Genomic DNA, 18694 nt, shown 5'->3' on the forward strand with positions numbered 1-18694 from the left:
TATAATCGCTTAAAAAATGTATTTGTATTTATTACTTTTTCTTATTTGTATTTCCCAGAACTTGGTACAGAGTTTTCATATAGTAAATGATTAAATTATTTTTTCATTTATTCTATGATCCTGCTAAATTAGATATTAGAGGGAAGAAAAAGTCATTGAAGTTTGCATTAATTCATTGCTGCTGCCCATAGTAGTCCCTTAGTGGTCTGAAAGACTGGCTATATCTGAAGAAAGTGATTCAGAAAATTTTTGGAAGTAGCTTTCTGTCATTATTATTATTATTTGGCATCTGATCTGTTCAGGAGCAACAAAAAACATTTTTAGGGACAAATGAACTATGTACTGAAAACATTTGAGTGTTTCTGTTTCTGTGTACTCTGAGTTAATTTACCAAGCCAAGGAAGTAGTGTTGAAAGTACTTCAGCTAAGCACTATAGCAGAAGGGGTGAGTATTTCACAATATTTGCATAACCATAGTCACTATACAAAGAACTACCCTCATAGACTTTGCCTTTCAATTCCTAGCTATCTGACCATCAAGTTAGTGCCTAGCTCAGGGAGAAAAGAAAAAAAGAAAAGTCTAACCAAATTGGCTTTCTTGATATTACTAAATTTTGTTTTCAGCAAAAATGGCTTAGGGATTTTAATAACCACCAACTGATTAAACTATTTTTGTCCCCTTTCAAAATATTTTTACTTTAATGTGTATCCCAAGTAGTAAACTTATGATTAGTATGTTACTTAAGCAGTCAAGAAAACTGGAAAGTGACACTATTATGTCTGTCCTTTTCTCACAGGCCCATCTTTTTGTTTGAAGATTATGTAAACTTCTACTTTTCATGTTTTATTTTGGTAGAAAATAAATATCCAGTCAAAGAACATAAAAACTGTCAGTTTTTCAGGCTTTTGGAGGGGTATCTTTTCTATCTACTCTACTTTTAAATCTTTTTCAAATATGGTCTTATTAATAAAAGTTCAAACCATTTCCAGAAATAAGTTAACATAATGTAATAAAGGATTTTTTCCTTTAAAAAATTTTTTTTAATCTAAATGATAATTTGTTTAGGAAGGCACAGACTTGCAAAAACAAATTGGGCCCAAGGCTCTTGATCAGCCCAAGGATCTGGAGGCTCATGGTTCTTTGACTTTTATACAGTTTTTACACGGTGCAAGAGGGGAATAGGAATATATCAGTCAGTCAAGCAGTGATCAGATTAGGGTATGTGCTGATATCTCATAAGTGGGGGTTTTATAGAAAACATTTGAAGGATATATCAATGTTGAGAGGCAAAACTTGTGAGCATAAAATAGAGGGCTAGTCGCAAAGTATAGTCATTTTGGTCTAATAATTGCAATTCTTCCTTTGGACCTAGAGCTCCAAGAAGCCAACAGTTCTACCAGTTACCTTGAGAGAACTTGATCTAGGCTGAAACCTAGAAGTCGGGAGTCATCTACTGGCATAGCTATAAGCTTCAGTAGTCACTAGAAGCAAGCAGTCTTATGAAGAAGTACATGGTGAAATGGGGCTACAGAAATGAGGGAATATAAGAAGGGAGTGATGCTCCATCCCCCACTAGAGAGGTAGAGAGTGGTACTAGAGTGGTAAAAAGTTTAGCAATAATAGGAGGATGGTCAAATAGCATTTTAAAGGGTGAAAAGTAAAGTTCCCCCTTTGGTCTATTAAGTAAGTAGAACAAAGTGAGGAGTAAGGCCTGGTTGGATATATGAGGCCATATCACATGTGTCTCCCTATAGAGTTTACCCAGCATGGTCTGAAGTTCCATTTGATTCATTCACTCAACCTAGCCAGAGCTCTGGGGATGGGTAAGGCGTGTGGAAATGAGGGGAAATTTACGTATCACCAAGAAAATTTAGTAAACATGAACACCATGAAAAAAAAAGAAAGAAGCATTACAATAATAATAATCAGTATTAAATAACATCGAGTTTCATTGTAACCTGGCAACCCACTCCCACTGTTCATTTAGTCAGCACACTTCATCTTGAGGCACAGATATCTCATGTAGTCATCTGGTCCATGGAAATATCTTCTTTTGGACATTCTGGAATAGGTAACATTATCAGGACAGCTCTGAAGGAGGCTCCTCCATAATCAAGTATTTTAAATGGTCTTTTAAACACAGACTGTGTAAATAAAACAACATGTATAATTTATTATTACTGTATCGTGCTAAATATTAGTGCATAAGAATTAACCAGTGGGGAAGGGAGCAGGCATTTATTAAGCACCCTACTATGTGCCAGGTACTGTGCTAAGTGCTTTAAAAATAGTATCTCATTTGATAATACCTTTTGGTAGTGTGACTTGAGATAATAATAAAATTTTAAGTTTTTCTTTCATCAAGTGCTATGTTAGTGCTATAGGAGAGTTGTCACTCTTATTACTGGAGTGTACCATCACCTTCCAATCACCAAGGTTCTAAACTCGTGTCCTTATTCCTCCTGCACTCACTTTCATTTAACCCACATATCCAACCAGCTGCCAAGTTTTATCTCTTCCCTCTCCACAAAATTGCTCATAAATGGCCCTTCTCTTTACTCACATGGCCACCACTAAACTTTAGGCCCCCATCACTTCTGTAAATTATCGTAATAGCTTTCTATGTAGGCTCTCTACCTCAAAACTTTCCTCGTTCTAATCTATTACTGTCATTACTAAAGCTTTGGTCTGTCCATGTTAAACATCTCCTAACCACCATAGTAAATTCCAGTGCCTTCCTGTTACTTCTAGGGAAAGGGACTCAACCCAGAGTCTGCAATTTTTTAAAAATTATATTTTGGGGCAGCCAGGTAGCACAGGGAGTAAGAACACCAGCCCCAGTGTTGGGATGACCTGGGGATCTAATCCAGGCTCAGACACTTAGCACTCACCCAGAAACACCTGACTGTGTAACCTTGAGCAAGTTACTTAACCCCAATTGCTTAAAAAAAAATTATATTTTGATAACTATTTCAATTTAACCAGTTTCCTTTGTAATGTGATGTATTTTTTGTGATGCCTTTTTTTTTTTCTTTTTGGATGGAGGAAGGTAGGGCAATTGGGGTTAAATAACTTGCCTAAGATCACATGGCTAGTTTTTGTTTGTTTTTTGTTTTTTTTTTTTAATGGTAAGTGTCTGAGGCTGCATTTGAACTCAGGTCCTCCTGACTCCAGGGCCGGTGCTTTATTCACTGAGCCACCTAGCCACCCCATGATGCATTTTTTTTTTATAAATTTAAAAATATGATTCTGAGAAGGGTTCCATAGGTTTCACTCACCTGCCAAAAAGGTCCAGAAACTCTGCTCTAAGATCAAATATAAATTCCTCTTTCTATTATTTAAAGCTTTTTTCACACCCTGGTGCATACCTATCTTTTCAGTCTTCTTAGATGTTACTCTCTTTTGTGACCATATAAGCATATGATGTTTTGTTCCATCTGCCTCCTCTCTGTCTTTGCATTGGTTGTCCCAAATGACTGGAATTAACTCCTTCCTCACCTATACCTCTTGGAAATGCTGCTGTCTTTTAAGACTAAGGTCAAATGTCATTTTGGACATGAAGCTTTTTCTATTCTTCCAACTTCTAGTACCTTCCTTCCCAAAATTACTTTGTATTAATTTTGTTATGTATGTAACTTTTTTTTAGATGTTGTCCTTCCTGTGTGCATGCAGACTCCTTAAGGACAGAGACTATTTCACTCTTAGTTTTATATCCCTCAGACTTACTTAGCCTAGTACCTGGAACATAGAGGCACTCACTTAACAAATGCTTGAGTAATTCTGAATTTATTAATGTACATGTGCTAGTAAGATACAACTCAGTTATGTTTTACTAAATATGTGATGAAAGAGATTTTTAGAGATCCATCCCCACACCCAGACTTGGGATAGGATACGCACTAAAGATTTTTTTCTCCACATACTAGATTACCTATGCTACAAATAAATTACAAGAGAAAAACTAGAGTTGGAGCCTATCAGGTTTTGTTTTATCCTGTTCATTGTAAAAATCAGCTTTCCTATTTTTCAAGATAAACCCTAAGGTAAATAAATAGACAAAAAGGAGTATAATTTTAATCTTGAATAGGGAACATTATTTTAATTTTCTGATGTGGTAGAATGAACATCAAGTTATAGTAATTGCTCAAAAGAAAGAGGGCTACTGTGTTCCGCTCTACTTGTTATTCCTTCTAAGTAAGTTAGGTGCTTTGAGAGGTTCAGTGAGTTCTGAAAAGATAAGGTCCTTTTTAAAATACTTGACTTGCTTTGGAAGGTAGGACAGTGCAATCTGACTACCTCTGACTACAGAAGCAGTTAACTAGGTAATACTTTAGTTTGAGCTGCCTAATAAAAGTAGAGGAGTATTAGATTAGATTATACAGTCATAGATTTAAAGCTATAAGGGACCACAGATGTCAGTCCAAGCTTAGATAAAGAACCTGCCTAAAAAGTTACCCAGGTTCATGAATGTGATATTTCTGGTGTCAGTGGATTCTTTAACAAAGTCTTTTTTTGGAGGTCTGAAATTTAGATATAGATATGAATTTGTTATGATTTCTTGATTGCATGAGAACTAATCATAACTTTGTTTTCACTAGATAATTTTGTACTTTTAAAAATCAAAAGTTAAGGAAGTTTTTCTAGATTGTTTTATTAGATTTTTTTTTCAGGGAGAGGAGTTTTAGATATTTGAGAATCAGAGAAAGGGAATGAATCTGATAAAGTTCTAAACCTGGAGTCGTACAATTTATTTTAAAGATTTAGGTTTTTACCTTCCTCACCATCTTCCCTCTCCTTCCCCACCCCCAAACAAACAAGCAAATTCATACTTTTTAGGTGATTCAATACTTAATTTTAAGCTATTTTGAGTGAGCTCCTTGAGAGCAAGAATTGTTTTTTATTATTATTTGTTTTGGCTTTTCTTTTTATTTCCAGGGCTTGACAGAGTAGGTGCTTAATAAATACTAGTTGATTGGCTGATATTAAAGCCTTTTTACCTTATTTAAAAATATAGTTGTCCAAATACTATGATCTCTTCTGCCTAGGGAATTCTGATGTGGGAATTTTTTCCATCAATGCAGGTAGCAACCATCTCTTACTTAATAGCAAGTTCCTAGAGCATAAAGAGATTAAATAACTAGTTCAGGATCAAAGAATTAGTAAATATCAGAGGTAGCAGTTTTAACACAGGTTTTCCTGATGTGATGCTTGAGCATTACTCTCTATTGATTTCTCCAGGCTGCCTTTATCATTCCCTCCATTGAGTTTTGAAATAATGCTATTAATTTAAAATACATCGTTTAGTTACTTGTATTCCTAGTTTCTAAAAAATATTCATTTTATTTTAATTTTTTGCTTTTTTTGGGGGGGGAGGGCAATTGGGGTTAAGTGACTTGGCCCAGTCATGGCTAGATTTTGTGTTAAGTGTCTGAGGCTACATTTGAATTCAGGTCCTCCTGACTCCAGGGCCCATGCTCTGTTCACTGCACCACCTAGGTGCCCCAGAAATGTTCATTTTAGATGATGTTGTTGGACCATACTGTCCATGGGGTCTTCTTGTCAAAGATACTGAATGGTTTGCTTTTTCCTTCTTCAATGGATTAAGGCAAACAGGTTAAGTGACTTGCCTAGGGTCACACAGCTAGTAAATATCTGGGGGTGGTTTTGAACTCAGGTCTTCCTGACTGCAGGTCCAGTGTTCTATCCAATGAACAGTCTAGCTGCCTCATTTTAGACACATTAATTAGTGTTTAAAAAGAAGTAGAATGTTACAATTTTTTGTAAATTAAAATCATCTTGATTTTTATTCTTTTTCTAAGTATGGAGGCAACCTTCTTATCATGTGGCAGCTGTCAAGATCTTAAAATTCATCCCTTTGCTGGGGTTAAATTGCACCCCAAAATTACATTCTTTGGCATATTGCAAAAGCAAACTAAGTTTTAAAAACTAAAAGAAATTCATGCAGAGAGAATCCATGTGATTTATTAATTTATCATTATCATAAAAATAATTTTAATCCTCTATACAATAAATACCTTTCTTCCCCTTAATATCCTTTCCTATTTACCAAATATTTGCCAGATCAATGATTGTTTTCTTTATAAAAGATCCTTCTTAGCTCTTATATATTCTGAAATTCAGTAACAGATAAAAATTGAGACCAAGTACAGTGTTTGCTAATTCACTTTAAATTTCATCCTTTTTGCTTTAGTAATTAATAGTTCTTAAAATTTTCACTTCACGTTGTCCTTATTGATTTAATTTTGAGCTTGTGAATATAAAATTATTAGGTAGGAAACAGTACTAAGTTTAGTCTTCTGATTTTAAAGGTACCCTTCCAAACTCGCAATTTTTTTTAAAACATCCTACCTTTCAGTATATTTGACTAATACTTCCCTTAACTCATTCAAAATACATGTATTTACCAAACTATCATGAAGTTCAACATCTCAGCTGACTCCAGAACCTTTGGGACTAAATATTGAATTGCTGTTCTTTTCATTTTTAAAGTGATATTTGTTCAAAATATTTGTTAACGAACATCCAATATGATTGACGCTGTTTTTTGTTCAGTTGCATAAAATAGTATGGGGCAATACTCTTTAAACCCCTGCCTTTCAAATTCCAGGAGGAAACAAAGTCTTCTGTTACCATCTCAGGTGGAAGACTGTAACAATTCTTGGTTTATAGCATAGTGGGAGAAGGTTTAGTATTATACACTTGTATTACTGTACATACGTACTGTTTGTGTAAAAGCCGACTGAATAACCATCATTCACACTTTTTTATTACAGTAGTGCTGGCAGCAATCAATATATTTCGGTTCAACCCCCAAACCACAGTAAAGAGTCACATTTGTAGCCACTCACCTTATCTTTCTAGAATACAGTCAGCCAGGATATCCCTCTGCCTGGTGTTGGGAAATGGTGCTCTTTTGTTTTTAATGAGCATTTATGTTTGGATGGGGTTCCAGAACTTCCAGATACTCAATTAAATAGCTGTAGTTGTTGTACCTTTTGTTATGCAGATAGCTGGGTGTTCATTGGAAGTGCTGCAGTTATTATAGTTGTTGCTGTTATTATTATGCCTTATGTAAACAGTTTAATATCAGATCCTTAAAACCCAGAGTCTCCCCTAAAGGGGATTAAAACATAATCTTCTCTATATAGCAGTAGTGGATTAACTCCATATTCCCTCAATCTTTGGTTTGCTCCCTGAAGGTTTGTAACAAAAAGACTCAGTGCTCTTTAAACATGCTATGGTACAGGAAGTTGTAATTGGAGATTTCCAAAGGACAAGTGTAAAAATGGTACACAATTGAAACTGAATGTTTTATTTTGTTGTAGTTTTTTTTAAGAGGGACTCAATCAGAGAACTTTCAGAGCTACCACTTCCCTCAGAAAATGTCTTAACCCCCTAGAACTAATTCAGAATTAAATCTGAAGGACACTGTTATTTCTGGAATGCAAAGTACTGAGCAAAAAGAAAAGGTTCTCCTTAGAAGTTAACTGAAAATGCATACTTAGTAATTAGAATTGGTAATCAGAAAATCAAAAAGTATGGTTAAATATGATTTTTGTAGGCTTCCCATTAATATGGAATTTTTTAATTAACAGGTTCACTGATATTTCTCAATTTAGATTAAAGATTTAACATTTATTCTTTGGATTTAATCAGAGGATGCAATTATTCTTCCTAAAAGGAAATTTTTGCTCTTTAAAAAAAAAAACAACTTTTCTGAGTGACCAGTTTTCTGCATAAAACCAGACTATGGAGTCTTTTGAAAATTAGCAAGGACTGGAGAGATTTAGTGGGACTCATTGTTTTCCAACTAAATCACCTCAACCTTTTCCCCCACCTTTCCCCAAAACCCTGTCCTCATTTCTTTATTTGCCGAGATTCCATTAGTAGAGTGCATAGAAAGGAAATTCTGTGGCCTTGGAGAAGTAACCTGGGTACTGAAGAGTTAAAGAAGGGGTTTGGATGGTCTGTTTAAAGGGGCAAATGGATCAGCAAATCAGGGAACTGCTGTCTCTACGAATCTTTCAATAAACACAAAGAAGAGGGGCCTGGGGAATAGAAACCCAAATCCACTTGTAATCGTACAAGAGAATCAGGCATAATTACTTGAGCAACCTAGATTAAGATTGATGAGCCTTTAAAGTGGCCCTTCGGATCGATCGCCTTGCCCTTTGGAAAGAAAAGCTTTGCAGGGCCAAGGTGGATCTCGATTCTGCTTGGCTCCCACTGTGGAAATAACGGAAAGAAGATGGAGGGTAAAAGGGAAAATGAACCCAGCAAGCGGGCGCATGTGATCCACATCAGCTGACTAGGGTCAAGAGGCTAGACTGGCTTATTAAGGGATAGAAAACAATAAAATGAAAGAAAATAGAGTTTGCGTCAATAGTAGCCAAACTGTCACAATCAGAGGCTGAAAGCTGTCACTGAAACAGTTTGTTTCAAATACTCCTTTTTACACGAAATAAATTACTCTCGTCCCTTTCTTTTAATTCGGCAAAGGAATTGACACTTTGCTGTGCAGTAGAATCTCAAATTGAGTGTTGAACCAAAGTAAAACATAAACAACGTGACAGTTAGATACTATGATACGGGGCTAATTTGTTCTATGGTCTTATTGTGAAACTGGGAATGAATAAAGGCAGACAGTGCACGGGCCGGCTCCCTTCTCCCAGAAACTGTCTGCGCCGCGAGCTGCGGGCCGCCGAGGCCCGGACACGCGCCCCCTCCCCTCCCCGGTCCGCCTACCCTGAGTCGGCTCGCTGCTGTCTCCCGTCCCGCTCCGGCTCCTGCAGAGCTCGGGGCTAGGAATGGGTGAGCTGACTCTTTCCTTAACTCTCGCTTGTATCGGATGAAGTTGACTCTTTGTTCGGAAGGGAGCAGGCAGAGTTCTTCGAACGGTAGCAGGAGAGCTACCTGGAGTCGAACGACGGCTCACTTACTTTCCGTTTCCGGTGTCTGCGGGTGTGGGTGATTCCTTAAGATAACTTCTCTGACCCGGTTGGATTAGTATACCTTTTTTTCAATACACGAATTCCCTACTCCTTGAGCTTAGCTCTGGTCCATTGAATCTGACGCCAAACCTCCGCTCATTGGCCCGCACACTTTCAGAGGCCCTTAGGCCCCTAAATCCACCTCTTTCTCCTTGAAACGTTGAAACCTCACTAGTGCCCACAGATGGTATTTCTAAGGAAAGCAATCTTAAAGTTTCTTCTCCGTTTTCAACCTTAACAAACTCCCCAGGAAGATTATCACTGTTAGTGTTTTCACCCTCTTGTAAATGAGAAGTGGCTTGTTAAGTACTTGCTACTTTAAGGTTCTTTCTATACAATTGATATTAATTTGGCCTTACCCGAATACTTCAACTTTCCTCTTTAGTCCTAGTCTCCCAACTCCAGCCCCTCGCCTCAGCCTCCCTTGAGGAGCTCAACTTTCTCACCCTAGCACAGACCCGCATAATCCTGTCTTTAGGGTAATGGTGACTGTCCGAGCCCTTCAGGAAGACTGCGCTTTCGTTGGAAAATCTGAGCGCGATGTCCCCCTTCGCCTCCACAGTGGTTAATGCTAGCACCGTAGCACACCATACAGTCTTTCTGGGGGAAAGGTTCGCGCTGCTTTGGGTGTTTTACAAAATTATAATTCATTCTGGGACCCATGATAGAATAAGGGGTAAAAATTGTTTAGATTTTTTTTCAAACTGGCAGGGTTCCTCGAACTATATTGTGTAAAATGAGATAAGACAACGTTCTCACAAACGCCTATTAGCCAAACCTTTAGTTAGTGGTGGTGCCCTTCCTCTAGGTTGGCAAAGGCTTCGGCGGCCCGGCAAGCGCCTGATGCCCTGTGCTTGTCTTACAGGCCCCGTGGTCCTCAGTACGCCGGCTCAGCTCATAGCCCCTGTGGTGGTGGCCAAGGGGACACTCTCCATCACCACAACGGAAATTTACTTTGAGGTGGAGGAAGACGATCCTGCCTTCAAGAAGATCGACCCCAAAGTGAGTACATGTAGTCCAGTGGACCCACTGACACCCTTAGTGAATGTGTGGCTTAATTTTAGTTCTTACGTGAATGGAGGGAAGTGGTGTTGGTCGACTTCGTTTTTTTTAAAATAGCCAGTGAGAAGGAAAGGAGTGTGTTTCTGCCTTTCTATGTGGAAAGGAAATAGGTTCAATATATCTGCAACTCTGGTTCTTTAACGCGTGTTGAGATGATGAAAGTCAAATATATTCATAATTTTAAATCCTCTATTACCACAGCAGGAACATTTTTACAGTCTTTCAGTGAATGCCTTTGTATGAACTTGGGCAGATTTGGTAGTTAAGCCAATTGCCCTGAAATCCCAAGGGGTAACAGCGATCTCATACTGTCTCAAAAGATTTGATGGGCTTTTCTTAAGAGTGGGTTTTAATTGTAATGCCTTTAATTCCCTACTCCCTCCAAAAAAGTGTAAATAGAAGCAAAGTGGACCATTTACTGAAAGCTTATGATGAAAGTTTAAAAAAAAAAACCTTAAAGATAACTTTACCTGTATTTTTAAATTGACTTTATTCCTTAAAATAAGAATTACTGGTAGATTTAAGCTCTTTCCCAAAAGCTTCAAAAAACTGATTTTCTAAAAAGCCTTGACTTTTCATTGTTTGATTTTAAACTATATTTTTGAAAGGTGTGTATATTTATATATGAAACTGCAAAATACTTGGTCACATTTAAGATGTGTAAATTATTGTATTTTGTTTATATAGTAGGGTTATGGAGGAGGTTCTGGTATTAGGATTTGTTTGTACCACAGTACTTTGTTTTTCATATCCAGCTTTTTTTCCCCATATTTATATCATAGTACATTTGTAAATAGAATTTTCTGTAATTGAGAATAGAGCTAAGAAATCTTTTGCATTGGCTTGCAGAGCTCTTTCATTAAAATATTTCTCAAGAATAATTATTCCAACATTTTCAAAGATGAATTCCCAGGAGAGTTGGGACTGGGTAATAATCCCGTCATGCCTAGTGTACAAATACTGACTAGCCAAATAAAGTAAATCTCACAGAAAGCAAATCTTTTAACTCAAGGTATATAGTTGGTTTGCTCTTTTCAGCACTTGTTGACTATAAATATCTAATTTAAACAGGATGTTCTTCAAACTCTTTTCTCTCTTCCACTTTCTAAACAAATCACAATTTTAAATACATCTTAATATTAAGTAATTTTCATCATTTGTATTGAATTTTATCATTGCTTTTATGTCTAGGTTAGTTAGATTTCTGACATCTTTATCAAGCAAAATATTATTGTAGGTCAGAAATAATCTTTATCTTATTATTGCTGGTTAAGCTTCATCTATTAGTGATCTCCCTTTATTGTATTATTCTTTGCTTCAAATGTTAAGGTGAATTCATAAAAAAAATTAGCCAGATTCAATAGCCTTTGCTCTAGTGATTTGAATTTTCCTTAACATTCCTAATGAAAACCTAGCTTCAATGAGAAAATCTTTTCTAAGTGGGATTATATTTTGATCACTGTAAAAAGTTATGCTGGTATTATTATAATTACTACCTTAGAAACTGACAGTTGTTGATAGTCTTTAGTGGCCAAAGTTGTAGTGGCTTTCGATTGTATTTATTTTCTCTGATTACATTTGTACATTTCTGAGGTGTTAAAGAATGTGTAGGCTTAATTTTCAAAATGAAGCCTAATAATAAATATTCAAATATAAAAAGTTAATTCTAAATTGAAACACATAACGTTTCTTTTACTTCATTTATTAGCTTGTAATTAAATAAAAACCAGCAACAGAAATTAAAATCTAATTCACAAAAGTAATTATCCAGTGTATTTCAAGTGCATTTTTCAAATATATAATTCAGATATTCAAGCGTTATATAAGCAGAATCCAAATTTCTTCTGAATATATTTAAATAACATTTCAAGTATATTTATGGAATGTTAGAAATAGAACAAGCAATATATTTGAAACAAAAATGTAAACTTTTAAGTTCAGACAATTTCCAAGACAGTTAACAAAAGTACCATGAGAAAAATCTACCTTTAAATGGTATCTCCATTAGCAGAGAATGTCCTGAAGTATCCAAAAATGGCAATTTAACTTCTGTTCACCAAATCACAAAACACCAACATCCACACTTTAAAAGACAATGTGAGATCACAATATTTGATACAAATTAAAATGTACATTAGACTTTTGTTCAGATGATGCATCCAAATATCATTTACTCACTGACAGAGGTACCTAAAAATCACCAGAGGTTGTTATAATCCATTGATGTTATAGGCAGGATAGTCACTATCGTGTTGTCTTATAGCCGAGTTGTTTTCGGGTGTTGTGAACTTTTCAGGGGAGATGAAAAATGCTTTGAAAGGAAGTCTCAGTACCCTCGAGTTTGAATTTTTCTCCCCTCCCTTCTTTTCCCTTTCTCCACCCCCACCCTCCCCCCCTTGATGAATAAGAGGTAAATTCCTTTTTAAAGAAGCTGTTGTTTGCATTGTCAAGTGGAATATTTGACTGTGATTCAAACAGGAAGTTTAATTTTCATCAGGACTTGTGAATCATTTCGGCCCTTATTAAAACTGTCCTCTAAAGTTTTTCCAAACTTTTAGGGTTAGTAAGTATCTCTCTAGCCAGTCGCCACGTTTGTTTGGCAGCATTTTCCAGAGCTGAATGAGGTTTGCCCTGAAAGAGGTCTAAGTTTGGTAAGAAGTAGTGAGGACACCGCCTGCACTGTAGGCAGGATATAAGTTGCAGTAAAATTCCGTTGAGGCGATCGCCCAGGCAAGATTCGTCCCAATCCGATTCCCGGGGGTGCTTTTCACACTCGTAAGAAACCAGAGTCTTCATATGGTAATTGTTCAGGGGCTGTCCTGGCAGCTCCAGGTGTCGATCCCGCAAGGTTTTGAGAATCGAGAGGCATTTCTTTCTGCAACCTCCCATCTGTAGTCTGTTCTCTGCTTCTGCGAACTGCAGGACCCAGGCATCACTCTCCGCTGAACTCTGTTTGCCTGCTAGAGAGTGGCACTCCTTGGATAAGAGGTTGAACCCTTCAGCTTTGACCTCTGCTACCCTGTTGGGTCCCGGCCAGGGGATGTGGGGAAGTGGCCAGTGGGCAGCACTTCTTGGCCAGATCCCCGTGCACTTAAAAGCTGGGGTAATCTGCACTACATATCTATCTCTTATTCGCAGTTTCACTTCGCTGGTATCTGCCACCATCTTTACCACATCCCTGTAACTACATTTATCCACTGCTTGAGCCACCAGGGTCTGAAATCTGGACCTGATTTTCCGAGCAGAGAGGTAACCGGAGGCTGTTATGAACTCCACCCAAAGAGACATGCTCCTTTTACGCCCATCGCTTAACTTGAGCACGGCACATCCCGGCAGGGAACCATCATCCACAAAGTTGAAGACCCCCATTTGATTAAGATAAAGCACCACTTCAAATTCTGTGGGTGAAATGACCTCCAGACCCTCATAACGATTGTCCATTTCATTGAGAGAACTGATGAAACGGGGTTCCTGCACTTCCACTTCCTTCAACACATCCGAAACTACTTTGCAGACTTCTCGGATAGTTTTGGCGATGGCAGCTTTCCTGGCTTGGCATTTTTCATTGTAGTATTTATTCAGATGATAAACCAGCTTGGCCTGGGCCGCGATCATGTTGGGGCAGAGATCCGGATTGTACACCGGAGTCTCACAATAGGCTGTGGGATCCAATGCGGCTGCTAAAGCTGGAGCCAACTTCAGAGGAGAAACAGGCTGCTATCCTCTGAAACGTAACCCCCCCAAAAGAAATCTTTCCAATGCGTTGTAGCTGTTGTTTCTCAGTTGCTGTTTTCCAGTTCCTTTTATCTTTGAGCCCAGCCGGTTTTAAAGGGAAAGATTACTTTTCCCCACCACCTCCCCCTGTCTGGCTCACTTTCTCTGTGTCTGTCTGTCTCTCTTCCTCTCCCTCTTTTAAAGAATCCGTGTGAGAGAAACGCATGGAGAGATCACCTTCCCAGCAATAAAAACAAAAGTTGCACTGAGACACAGAAAAGCTCTTCCAGTAGTCAAAATAATCAACTGTTTTCGTATTTATTTATGTTTTCCTGTAATCACAGTGTGTGCCAGGCTGTTAATCAGATGGTGTAAAAGTGTTGGATGTCTGTCTGTGTGTGTATGTGTGTGTGTGTATGTCAGAAGAAGCTGCTGTTGGTTTGTATAAGAGCCCAGATGCACTCGAGTGGAAATTATAAAGGCAGGGCCAGGCAGGCGGGCGGCCAATCGCCACTGGGCTCGTCACCGCAGCCTACTTCAGCTCAAACCCGGTTAATTAATCCCCCCTCTTGGATATAGACACGCAAACCAAAGGTAGGAGGCTGCTGCCGGCAGAAAACCACCCAGGCTACCTAGATACTTTTGGAAATCAAGAGGAATCTCTTAGCTTTGGTGTTACTTGAAGCATATTGACGTTTTGAAAGAACTTGGCAAAATCCTTCTCTTCTGCAGTGAAACCCTGGTTGTTATCTCCACGGCTGAAATGTGACTGCAGGTGTATTTGATGGTCATCCATCAGTTGGTGAACTAGAAGGGAGTTTTCATAGACAAATTCATTAATTTGTGTTTGCTATCATATTATTTTTCTCCTTCTGACCTTGTAGATGTTTGTAATTATCCAGTTTTGCAGTTCTCTTTTTAGATAGTAAGTAGCTATGGAATAGCTTTTAAATAACATTTTACATGTTCCACTGGGTTAGATTTTTTTTGTTATGCATATTTTGTATGCTCTTTACTTGATTTTTTTCATTTATGGCAGTTGAAACAAGTCTTTAAAATCCCAGTTGTTAAAAATGTTTGGTGATTTCTGTCCCTGATTAATCAACTAAGTAAAAAAAAGTTTGATACCTACTGAACCTTCCCCCAACTCCCTGTTTCTTTCTCCTCTTCTGTGATTGTAGGCTTTTCTCCATCATTATCAGTTGTTCTGAGCTATGTAATATTATATGGAGCTTTGGAAAATGCTTGAAAAATAAATAGCAAATTATTTCTCTGTATAGTTTATTTTAATGTGAACTTATTTCAAACTGTGTTGTAATAAATGTGGGCACAAGAGAGATTGCAGATACGCTGGCATATCACTAACCTGATAGTTTGAAGGTTTGGAATTTGGGGTTTGTCTTTATGTCTATATTTAAGGAACCATCTCTCTTAAGTGTCCACAATGGTGGCCTGATTTTGCAGAGTGTAAAGACTGCCAAATCCTTCATTGTAGCCTCTCTGCCTCCTTTGATATCCTTCAGAAGGAACAGTTTATCATATTTTAAGATGAATCAAACCCTAAGAAAGAAATGTTTCATTTTAAGAATTTTGAAATAATTAAGAATTAATCAACAAATGTTTTTTTAAATTCAGGAGAGAAGAAAACTTCTCATATTTTTGGTGGGTTTTTATTTTGTTTTGGCAAAAGTACATCAAACTGAAGGAATACTCAGTGGGTTTCTCCATTATATTTTAAAACTAGTCTGGATTTTGAAATACCCAAATTTCCAGTCATATTTGATCACATTTAATGGGAAGCTACTTTTTATTTTTTTTTCTTTCCCAGTTTAAAATAGTTCATTTGCCTCTTCCTCATGGACAGACACCCTTCCCTCTCCCTTTCTCTATCCCCATTTATAGGCAACTGGTATCAAGAGATCTTCCCTTTTTGTATTAGACTGTTACTACAAAACAAAAATGTTAACTGTTCACATTTTGAAACTTATTTTTTACTCTTTTTTTAAGATCACAAACCTACATATTCTTTGCCCTCTCTGGTTATCTGTGGATGATTCTAATACATTCTATTACTAGAAATTTTAAAATAAATCTTGGGTTCCTACCATCCATAGATCTCCTTACCCAAGTATTATTCCTTCTGGTAGGACTGGGAATTGGGTTTAAAAACATTCTTCAAATGCCCCTCTTCATCTTTGCCAATTTTTCAGTTACTAGTGAACACAGGGCTACCTCTTGTAGAAGGAAAAAGAGAAGGCAAATCAGAGCAGAAGTTGTGCCTAGCAAAGTGTATTTCTCTTGCTTCTCGGAGAGAAAGGAAGAAGCTGCCTTTAGTAGTGCCTAACCTAGTGGAAACTGCTTTTTGCCCCCAGCCCCTCTTTGCTGCCTTTTGCTTTTTTTCTCTGCTTCTCCAGTCCTATCTTCTTCTCTCTCTAACTGCCCTACACCTATTTGCTTCTTTTTGCTTCCCTCCATCCCTGCCTGTTCATCTGTTTCTGTCTCTGCATCTCTGCCTCTGTCTCTTTTCCCTGAGTTTTTTCTCTTGTCTCACGCCCGCCACTTTCCTTTTTGCTTGCCGGTTTTCCCATCCCCTTTCCTTCCAGTTTTTCCCCAATAGTACTTTACCTCAATTGCCTGCAATCACACCTAAACCAAACCCAACACAAATTCCCTTGAGTGTTTCAGTTTTTAGCTATTTAACAGTTCAAGTCTATCAGTTATTTTTTTTTCTAGCTCAAAGTAGAATGAAGTTGCTTTATTTTTCAAGAACGCCTAGATATCCATAGTCTCTTCTGTGTATTTCTCTATTGTGATTTAAGTTTTGACTTTGGGGGGGAGGGCACCTGGAAATGAACACGTTTGATTCTGGATGTGATGGAATATGGGGCAGATAAATCTCTCGGGCAGTTTTGGGAGACATTATCACCTACTGGGGCGACTTAATATGTTTGTATCCATGCTCAATAAGACTTCCAGTTGGGTTTAATGTGAAACGAGATGGGGATGCAGTGGGCGGGAGCCATAGACCTTCAGAAAAACTCAGACACGCAGGTGGTAGATCTTAGAGACTCTCTAGCCTATTCGGCCTAATTGGGTTAAAACGAAGCTAAATAACGAAACATTTTGTGCAAACTAATTGGTGCAACCTGGGGATTTTCACTAACGATTTGCACTTTGAGGAAGAAAAATGGAGAGTGAGAAGGGACTAGGGTAACTTGTTAGTCAAAGTGTATTCCAGGAAAGTGAAGTAATTCAGTTTCAAGGAAAGTGAGTCTGCTGCTGTTTTCTGAGCTCCTTTTTCTGAGCACCCTTCACATATGGAGCTGACAGTGATTTACATAACACAAGATTCACAGATCTGCTGCTGTCACTGTTGGTGAACTGGGCGACCTATAATATTACTCCTGCGCAAGTCCTGCTTGTTGCTGCAACACAGTGATTTTCTGTTACAATGAACACGTGAAATGAATTGCCTTGTGTGGCAAAAACCTTTCAGTTGATCTTAGTAGACACCAGTCATTGCTGAAGAGAAAATTAAAATTAAAGTCTTCCGTGAAGTAGTATATTCTCTTTCTCTTATAACTGTAATATCCCATGAAGGGGAAATGTTCAGTCTATATAGAGTTGCTGGCATATTGGTTTGTTCATTAATTCAGTCAAAATGTTTTTCTGTGTTTTGAATATTGAAACATTTTATGCTAGTCATTTCTTTTAAAAGATGTACTTCACCTCTGAAATAAACTTTTAAAAATGTAGAATAGTACACCAAGATAACATAAAATGCTTTGATTAACACACTTGGCAAATTTATAAAAATTATCTTTGGTACATCTTCAGTAATTATTTTTTTTAAGATACAAATATTTTTCCTTAAAGTATGAGAGTATTTAATTGTTAGTATTGCAGCAAAATTCTGCTTATTAAGGTCTCCCCAGCTTGAAGAAATAAATGCTGAATTGTTTTAAATGGTATGCATGCAGACATTCTTGACATGAGCTAATAATAGAATGATAATTGTTGAAAACTGACCTAATTGAAGGGAGAACAAGAATCTCATGATTTAATGACTGAAATGTTTACATTTGTATGGTATTTGGGACCTTGAGGTATAACAGACTCCATTTTAGAATTTTTTCTTTCTGTGACCATGTATTGAACTAATTTGGTCACCACCGTGGTCTAACACTTTGAAAATGTGGCATGTAGAGTTAACCTTCACATGCCATTTTATCATCATAGGTTATATTAGTATTAATGTAACTAAAATGCTTTTATTCTCAAAAAAATTAAGTGTATGAAACAGAAGAAAAGGTATATTTCCTGAAGTATGATTCCCTAGTTATCCCTCCCCCCATTATCTAGTCCTTTGTACATACATGCTGTAGACAAAGTGACATGTAAATAGCTACCTTATTAGTGCATACATACAGAAAAAGCCCAATTATGTTGAGGAATGTTTGAATAAAAGGTTTCTGTGTTTTAATAAACCTAATTTGAAAAATTGAGTTTCAGGCTCATAAATTTCCACAATAGTGTCTTTTCATGTGGGAAAAATAATGGTTAGTTAGAGCATATGCACATATATGTTAAGTGCTTGTAGAGATATTACTTCCTGTGTTTTTTCATTATCTGCTGGCTGTGATTCTGTATACCAGTATTCATGAATTTAAAGGTTTTTTTTAATATCTGCTTATTGCACCAGGGAGAAAAAAAAGAATATGAAGTTGAGTTTATTAAATTATTTATCCCTACTGCTGGAGTGGCTTTGAAGGCTCATTGAATAGATCTTATTTCCATTCTTTCTTCCCACCCACCCCCCACCCCACCTTTCATACTTTTTTTTAATACACCCAGACTATTTCATCTGTTTTGTTCTGCCAGCCACAATACATTTTTTTTTTGTTAC

At 37.3% G+C, this 18694-nt stretch overlaps 2 protein-coding genes and 1 long non-coding RNA gene across 6 annotated transcripts in view; 1 reads left to right on the forward strand and 2 right to left on the reverse strand.

Annotated features, from left to right (window-relative positions):
• The window catches only part of NBEA (neurobeachin), an 809664-nt gene that overhangs the window by 570109 nt on the left and 220861 nt on the right, over positions 1 to 18694 (forward strand). For all 3 annotated transcript variants that reach the window (XM_069079971.1, XM_069079972.1, XM_069079973.1), the window contains exon 40: positions 9878 to 10014. In XM_069079971.1, coding sequence (XP_068936072.1) covers positions 9878 to 10014 — 137 coding nt within the window. The remainder of the gene's footprint in view (positions 1 to 9877; positions 10015 to 18694) is intronic.
• On the reverse strand, positions 1857 to 9116 carry LOC138154985 (uncharacterized). 2 transcript variants are annotated; one of them, XR_011166731.1, is made up of 4 exons: positions 8962 to 9116; positions 6871 to 7052; positions 4999 to 5114; positions 1857 to 2145 (listed from the first exon to the last, which is right to left on the reverse strand). It is a non-coding gene; the product is annotated as an uncharacterized lncRNA (long non-coding RNA). The 2 variants fall into 2 exon arrangements; XR_011166730.1 differs by lacking the exon at positions 8962 to 9116 and adding an exon at positions 8768 to 8955.
• On the reverse strand, positions 11761 to 14382 carry MAB21L1 (mab-21 like 1). Its single transcript, XM_069079974.1, has one exon. The coding sequence runs from the start codon at positions 13687 to 13689 to the stop codon at positions 12610 to 12612; it is 1080 nt and encodes a 359-aa protein (XP_068936075.1). The 5' UTR covers positions 13690 to 14382; the 3' UTR covers positions 11761 to 12609.

This window comes from Petaurus breviceps, unplaced genomic scaffold (genome assembly GCF_028583685.1).
Source record: "Petaurus breviceps papuanus isolate PSGF00001 unplaced genomic scaffold, PetGlider_PUasm1.0 91133, whole genome shotgun sequence".
Lineage (NCBI taxonomy): Eukaryota > Metazoa > Chordata > Mammalia > Diprotodontia > Petauridae > Petaurus > Petaurus breviceps.